This window comes from Chrysemys picta, chromosome 3, assembly GCF_011386835.1.
Source record: "Chrysemys picta bellii isolate R12L10 chromosome 3, ASM1138683v2, whole genome shotgun sequence".
Lineage (NCBI taxonomy): Eukaryota > Metazoa > Chordata > Testudines > Emydidae > Chrysemys > Chrysemys picta.
In genome coordinates this window covers 190,874,783-190,882,967 of record NC_088793.1, presented here as the reverse complement: position 1 = coordinate 190,882,967, position 8,185 = coordinate 190,874,783, and the positions used below count along the sequence as shown (strand labels likewise).

The 8,185-nt window shown below is 46.9% G+C and overlaps 2 protein-coding genes across 4 annotated transcripts in view; one reads left to right on the top strand and one right to left on the bottom strand.

The window, feature by feature from the left end:
* Positions 1-222: 222 nt before the first annotated feature.
* On the bottom strand, positions 223-6,252 carry FBXO48 (F-box protein 48). Its single transcript, XM_005312351.4, has 3 exons — positions 6,138-6,252; positions 5,356-5,696; positions 223-623 (listed from the first exon to the last, which is right to left on the bottom strand). The coding sequence occupies exons 2-3, from the start codon at positions 5,659-5,661 to the stop codon at positions 462-464; spliced, it is 468 nt and encodes a 155-aa protein (XP_005312408.1). The 5' UTR covers positions 5,662-5,696; positions 6,138-6,252; the 3' UTR covers positions 223-461.
* A 104-nt stretch (positions 6,253-6,356) lies between these two features.
* The window catches only part of APLF (aprataxin and PNKP like factor), a 101,389-nt gene continuing 99,560 nt past the window's right edge, over positions 6,357-8,185 (top strand). For all 3 annotated transcript variants that reach the window (XR_010599948.1, XM_005312352.4, XM_065589676.1), the window contains exon 1: positions 6,357-6,622. Coding sequence is in view for 2 of the 3 variants with exons in the window: in XM_005312352.4 (XP_005312409.2) it covers positions 6,530-6,622 (93 nt within the window). In the remaining variant the exon portion in view is untranslated. The remainder of the gene's footprint in view (positions 6,623-8,185) is intronic.

The following is an 8,185-nucleotide window of genomic DNA, read 5'->3' as shown; positions in this document are numbered from 1 at the left end:
GTACTTCAAGTAGAACCTGATGGTAAAGAGGGCCAGCCTGAAGGAGTTCATACCCAGTGGCTTTGATGCTAATACGGTAGTCAATCCCCTCCATTTCCCATGCCTATGGTCTTCTCATGGTTCTGTTTCATACGAATTTCAAGTGGAAAAAAAAAACTAATTTGTTTTCTATTTTTTCAAAAAGTGCCTAATGAAAAGTCAGTCCAAGACTTAACATCTGTGTAACAGTACAGCAGATCTTTAAAAATAATTACATTGTATAGTTTATATCTCATTCAGGGTTTTTACAACAAGCTGTTCTGATAAAGTGCAAAATAAAAATAAACTCTGTATTTATACATTTTTTCCAGTGAAGTTTCTATTACATATTTGCAAATGTCACTGGTGTGAATGGCTAAATATTTACAGTAAAAACAGTCAGTTCTGTGCCATTTCTTGCTATTTAAGATCCATGTGGTTTCTTATCTCTCCAGTTCTGCTTCCAGTATTTCTCCCCATGTATCAGCATCCATGGGATACATGCTTTTTTCTGGTAAGCCACAGCGTGAGTGAATGTTGCTATATTTTCCACTTAGCCATTCATGCTTCACTTTGCTCTTCCAGTAGTTTCTCAGTAGAGTGACCTGATACAGAGCAAACAGTTAAAAAGCCTTGAAAAACTTGAATAAACTAAGCAGAAGCCAATGTAAACATTGGAAGTTGGAAGAACTAAAGTTTTACACCAGAAAAAGCCTCTACATTATAATACATTTGGGTGTCTGGGCCCTCAATGCAATACATAGGTGCACAAATGCCCTCTAGTGGACCAGGGCTAACTTCACATTCTTCAGAGTAACATGGGGATCATTCTCACTTCTCAAATCATCTGCCTCTCATCCCCACCCTTTCAAGCCAAATCCCTACCCTAAAGTAATTTTTTTTTAAATCTTTCTATTTCTCTTCCCTATTCTGCAGGCCCCAAAATAATACAAACTCTCTTGTATGCTCTAACAACAGGGTGGTTGGGTTCCTCTGTTGGGATGTTCCCTGCTCATGCAGGGAGGTACTAACTTATTGACTTTTTGACACATGTAGCTTGTTACCTCAACCCTGGACATTAGGAGGTAGAATTAGCTGTCTGGGAGAAGGATCTAGGGCAGAGAAGGCCTATGGGAGGAGACATGGAAATGGCCATATAACTGGAGAAAGTCTGGACTAGGATTTGTGATGTTTGCTTTGTTAATGAAGTCAGATGCCAGGAAGGTGTTGAGTTTGGATTTCAGTGTGTCTACTATCTTCAGAGCAGCATGAGTACTCCATCTGCTCACAGCCTTGCCTCCTTGTGAGCTCTTGCCTCATACTGAACTACTAAAACACTTCCTCAGAGAGGAAATGAGTCTAAAACTGTGTAACTCTGAATTCCACTGACCAGTGATCTATGCAGAAGTAGACTTAAAGCCCCAAAAGAGGTGGCTGTACTTTCTTTCAAACTAGTGCTGATTGAGGGTGGTAGTTGCAATGTCTGAATCCATTCCCTCTCTGAGCTGCTAAGTCCTGCAGGCTGGATTCTATAAGTATGATGCTATAGCTGTCATAAGAACGGCCATACTGGGTTAGACCAGTGGTCCATCTAGCCCAGTACCCTGTCTTCTGATAGTGGCCAATGCCAGGTGCTTCAGAGGGAATGAACAGAACAGGTAATCATCAAGTGATCCATCCCCTGTCACCCATTCCAGGTTTCTGGCAAACAGAGGCTAGGGAAACTTCAGAGCATGGCTTTGAATCCCTGCCCATCCTGGCTAATAGGTCCATCAATAGCTATCCTCCATGAACATAGCTAGTTCTTTTTGAATGCTGTTATAGTCTTGGCCTTCACAATATCCTCTGGTAAAGAGTTCCACAGGTTGACTGTATGTCATGTGAAGAAATACTTCCTTTTGTTTGTTTTAAATTTGCTGCCTATTAATTTCATTTGGTGACCCTGAGTTCTTGTGTTAGAGTAAATAACACCTTCTCCTATTTTATTTACGTTCTCCACATCAGTCTTGATTTTCTAGACCTCTATCATAACCTTAGTAGTCTCTTTTCCAAGCTGAAAAATCCATTTTATTAATCTCTTCTCATATGGAAGCTGTTCCATACTTCTAATCATGTTTGATGCTCTTTTCTGTACTTTTCCCAATTCCAATATATCTTTTTTGAGATGGGATGACATATCTGCACGCAGTATTCAAAATGTGAGCATACCATGGATTTATACAGAGGCAATATGATATTTTCTGTCTTACTATCTATCCCCTTTCTTGAGTGGTAACAGCTAATTTAGATCCCATCATTTTACATGTATAGTTGGGATTGTTTTCCAATGTGCATTACTTTGCATTTATCTACATTGAATTTCATCTGCCATTTTATTGCCAAGTCACCTAGTTTTGTGAGATTCTTTTGTAGCTCTTTGCAGTCTGCCTGGGACTTCACTATCTTGCGTAGTTTTGTATCATCTACAAATTTTGCCACCTCACTGTTTACCCCTTTTTCCAGCTCATTTATTAATATGTTAAACAGTACTGGTCCCAGTACAGACCCTTGGGGGACACCACTATTTACCTCTCTCCATTCTGAAAACTGACCATTTATTCCTACCCTTTGTTTCCTATCTCGTAACCAGTTACCGATCCAGGAGAGGACCTTCTTATCCCATGAGTAGGGCCCTACCAAATTCACGGCCATGAAAAACGCATCACAGACCGTGAAAGCTGGTCTCCCCTGTGAAATCTGGTCTTTTGTGTGCTTGTACCCTATACTATACAGATTTCATGGGGGAGACCAACATTTCTCAAATGGGGGGGGGGGGTCACAAGGTTATTTTAAGGAGTCTGTGGTATTGCCACCCTTACTTCTGTGCTGCCTTCAGAGCTGAGCGGCTGGAGAGTGGCAGCTGTTGGCCAGGTGTCCAGCTCTGAAGACAGCGCCCTGCCAGCAGCAGTGCAGAAGGGTGGCAATACCATACCATACCACCCTTACTTCTGCATTGCTTCCTTCAGAGCCGGATGGCTAGAGAGAGGCAGTTACTGACTGATGGCCCAGCTCTGCAGGCAGCAGCACAGAAGTAAGGGTGGCAATACCATACCATGTCATCCTTACTTCTGTGCTGCTGCAGACAGCAGCTCTGCCTTCAGAGCTGGGCTCCCGACCAGCAGCCACCACTCTCCAGCTGCTCAGCTCTGAAGGCAGAGCCGCTGCCAGCACCAGTACAGAAGTAAGGGTAGCAGTACAGCAACCACCCTACAATAAACTTGCAACCCCCTACAACTTCTTTTTGGGTCAGGACCCCATCAATTACAACACTGTGAAATTTCAGATTTAAATAGCTGAAATCATGAAATTTACCATTTAAAAAATCCTATCAGCGTGAAATTGACCAAAATGGACAGTGAATTTAGTAGGACCCTCCCCATGAGAACTTACTTTGCTCAAGAGCCTTTGATGAGGAACCTTGTCAAAAGGAGGAGTACTTGTGGCACCTTAGAGACTAACAAATTTATTAGAGCATAAGCTTTCGTGGACTACAGCCCACTTCTATGCTCTAATAAATTTGTTAGTCTCTAAGGTGCCACAAGTACTCCTGTTCTTTTTGCGGATACAGACTAACACGGCTGCTACTCTGAAACCTTGTCAAAGACTTTCAGAAGATCTCAGTACACTATATCCACTGGATCACCTTTGTCCACATGCTTGTTGATGGCCTCAAAGAATTCTAGTAGATTGCTGAGGCATGATTTCCCTTAATACTTTTTGTAGACCCTTCCTCCACAAATCATGTGTCTGATCATTCTTTTCTTTACGATAGTTTCAACCAATTTGCCTGGTACTGAAGTTAGGTTTACTGACCCTTAATCACCAGGATTGCCTCTGGAGCCCTTTTTCAAAAATTAGGATCACATTAGCTGTCCTCCAGTCATCTGGTACAGAAGCTGATTTAAATGATAAGTTTAGTAGTTCTGTAACTTCATATTTTAGTTCCTTCTGAACTCTTGGGTGAATACCTCTGGTCCTGGTGACTTATTACTGTTTATTAATTTGTTCCAAAACCTCCTCTAATGACACCTCAGTCTGAGACATTCCTCAGATTTGTCACCTAAAAAGAATGGCTCAGGTTTGGGAATCTGGCCCCACTGGTTGTTTAGCAGGCTTCCTGCTTCTGATGTACTTAAAAATGTTTTTGTTATTACTCTGAGTCTTTCGCTGGCTGTTCTTCAAATTTTTTTTTGGCCTTCCTAATTATATTTTAACACTTAAGTTGCCAGAGTTCATGCTTTCTCCATTCCTCAATAGGATTTCACTCAACATGTTCAACTCCTCCTCACTGTTTTGAGTAGCAGCTGCAATGGTGCTGGGTAAGGGGGTTCTAAAGCAGCTGGTTCTTTGACCCCTAGCTGTATCTGGTTTAAGAGGTGTGTAGGGGCAAAAACTTCTCTAGATCAGCAGATTCCAGGAACCCCTTTTCTCCCAGCAGGAGTATTCCACTGAAGTAAAATTACGGGGAACATGTATGTAAAACTGTGTCCCTTTCGCAATGTGTTCCATTCCAGAGCTGGACTGATCATTTCTCAGGGACCAGGTAAGTTCACTGTCTCTATGGTACTCTTATTTTTTGGCATCTCTGCACAGACTGCCAGTTGTGATGGTGTTCGTGATACTATTTCACTATGGTCTGGTCTACACTACAGAGTTAGGTTGATGCAAGGTGGCGTATTATGACCTAATTATGTCAGTCTACATTAGAATGCGGCTTCTGATGAAGGAAGTCACCTGCTACGCTGACATAACTCCATCTCCATGAGAGGTGTAGCGCTTATGTTGATGCAGTTAGACAGTGATTAACTGACATAGCCTGTTGGCTGTCAGCCGGAGTCCTTCTACTCTCTGGTGGGGATAGCCTGAGCTGTCAGTTGTGGGTGCTTGCTCGCAGCTGGGGCCCCCATGCCCTGGCACTGACAGCTGGGTGAGCCCTGCACCCCACTGACAGCTTGGGCTGATAGGCTCCAGATCTGTGTCCTATAATGCCCCACTTCAGTTGGTGGAAGCACTCCTGGTGAGGACGTGCACTGCCGACTGAAGGAGTAAGTGTGGCTGTGAACTACTGCTTTTAATTACTGTGGAGGCTGTACTTCGACTTAAGTCATCTTAATTTTGTAGTGTAAACAAGCCCTGAGATCTCACAGGCTGCAGCTATTAGATGGTAACAACTTTGAATTGCTCTTGACCTTGGATGGATCAGAAATACTGATCAGGAGAGAACCTCACATATCTTAATACTCATCCTGAAAGCTACCCAGTTTCCCAAAGCTAGACAGTCCATGTTCTTAAATTTACCTTCCACGAATATCCATTTCCTCGATCACAGTCTATCTCTCGCTGACAGACAGCTCTTACAGTTAAACAGTGATGTTTCCACAAATGGTCACTGTTCTCAATTGCACGATTCCAGCTCTTGCATGTCACTGCAGCTTTGCATAAGCTCTGAATATCCAGTTCACTGAAAATTTTAAAACTGACTTCTGGAGGCAGCAGCTCTACAAAGTCCTCCCGATTTTCCTCTTTTTTCTTGGCTGGAGGAAGGACGGTCAGATCTTTATACGAAGCAAGTGCCTGTTTGTTCTTCTTTGAGGCTTTCTGCATAATTTAATGCCTCAGTACATCCACCATGAGTAACCCTGGGGGTGAGGAAGTACAGTGGTCACTAAACAGCCTCACATGTAGCTGGTGGCATGCCCTGGTCACTGATCTCAATTACAGAATACATGGAGTTAACTTTCACCAAGTTAACTCTAATTGTGAAGGTTATGTTAAAGTGCCTCATGTATTAAACAGCGTGCTATGCCTCGCACCCTGGCTGTGCAAAGTGCTAAGGCTAGGCTAGCCCAGCCTCCAGGCGTTAGGCAAGAGATAGACGGTGCCCTGTGCCCAGTCCCCAGGCAAGAGACAGACGGTGCCCTGCCTCTGCTCAACCATCAGGCGCCCTTTGCCCGCTGCCGAGCCCGGCCCCGCCTCGGAGCTCGCCTGGCCAAGCCGTGGCTGGAGCCCGCTCTCATCCCCCAGCCGCCCGCGGCGAAGGCGGGTGGAGGGAAATTCCAGCCCCGCAGGCCGCCCCCTACCTGGCCCCGCGCTGCTGCCCCCAGGTGACGGTTTAAACGTCTCCCCCATTCGAACTTGTTTGTTTACACCGCCGCCCACTGGCTTCCCGAGGCAATGCGCATGCGGCGGGGGCTGTTGAGGCGGGGCACGCCGGGATTTGTAGTTTCCCCGCGGCAACGCTCAAGCGCGGCCGGGCGGGGAGGGTGTGAGTTGGAAACTACCGTTTCCGGGATGGCCGGCCAAGCCGTGGGCGGTGGTGCGGGGATTTAAACACAAACAGCGGTCGCCTGCCCCGCCTCCTAGCACGGAGGGAAACGGAAGGGAGACGAACCTCCCTGCGTGGTGCGAGTTTCCGGAGGGGATAGCGGGGCCTGCTCCCTGCCCGCAGGCGGAGAGCCCCCCAGCGACGCCCATGCCGGGGTTCGAGCTAGCGCCCGCGGACGGGGGCTGCCCGGTGGCGCTGCAGCCCGGCCAGACAGTGCTGGGAAGAGGCCCCCTGCTGGGAGTAAGTCTGGCTCCTCGGCAGGGGGGTTGGGGGGCTCCCTGACCCCGCTGCCCAGCGCGGCCGCTGCAGCCCCCAGCCCAGTGCCAGCGAGCCCAGGAGCCGCCTCGGGGGAGGCCTGGCGCGGGCCTGCCCATAGCCTCAGTGGGCCGGGCGCTGCACACCCCACAAGTTCCACTTGGGGCTGGAAGGGACCATGGGCCTCCGGCAGAGCTAAGGCTCTCAGATGTCATCCACAGCCTTGCGGGGGGACCTCTGGCCCCGGGAACCAAATGAAGATGGGGGCAACTAAGGAATGACAGGGTCAGGAGTGATGATCACAGGTTCAGAACTAGGGCCCTAGAGGGGGACACCAAGCAGAAAACCCTGGACAGTGCCCACTGTGCCTCAGACCTGTTTAGGGTGCCAGCGGGTGCTGCCCAAAGGAACTCTGCCCGGATGCGTGAGACCAGGGAGGAGCAGAAATAGGCCCCCCCCCCCCCCCCCCCCCAGTCGCGGAGCACTCCCTCATCTAACATCCTCCTCCTGGTGTTGTAGAGGCTACTTTGGCCAGGGCGAGGAGGAGGTTGATGAGGTGGTCTTGTGACTTGGTGGGGCCATGGACAGGGTGTGTAAATATAAGCAGGTGTGGGGAAAAGTGCAGTTAGAATTTCAGCAGGAGGTTCTGGAGGGGCTGCAACCTGACGCATTCGAGATAAGCATGCACCAGGTTCTCCCTCATACCACAAAAGGGGCGGGTGTCAGGGATGGGGGTGAACTGTGCCAGGTACATGCCCCTGCTCACGGCTCCACAGATGAGCCACTAATCAATATCCCCGTCAGGCCATGGGGCCAGGGTGGAATAGAGGCTGGCCCCCCCTACAGAGGAAGGTGGAATCAGAGCCCTCCAGCTCCTTTCAAGCGTTTCTCCATAATCTGGAGCGATAGGAAACTTGTGTTAACAAAAACAGAGATTCTCCTTTAGCGTGACTCTAGGAGCTGGGGCTTTAAGAGAAATTCTAAACATTATGAGACTAACAAATTGTATGGGTTGGCGACACTGACTTATTTTCCTGTTTGCATAAACATCGCTTTCCCGATTCTCTCCCAAATCAGAGGAAATTAGGGGTTGAACAGGGGAGAGGGAATAGCATCAGTCTTCCAAACTTTCTGCCAACACAAACTAAGTTCTGCTCTGAGACATCAAAGCAAGACTTCACTTACAGGAAACTTGAATAATAACACAATATTGTCTTGTGCTCTTGTGTGCTTTCATCAACTGTGAAATAACTAATAATGTTAACATATCCTTAACAGTAGCCTTCAGAGTTCCCAACCCATTGAAATGTATAGGGACAATGCACATTTTTCTCAGAGCTCTTTTTTCCGACTTCCTTGTGCTAATTTCACTGCACCCATTACATTTAATGTGAGAAGTGTAATCTTTGCAACCATATGGGCAAAAGTCCCCTCCTTTTTTATTTTTTTTATTTATTTTTTGAGTGAAATCTTAAGATTTAGAGCAGCGGTTCCCAAATTTTTTATGAAGGTGACTCACCAATTGCATTTTCTCTCCTTCGTGTGTGT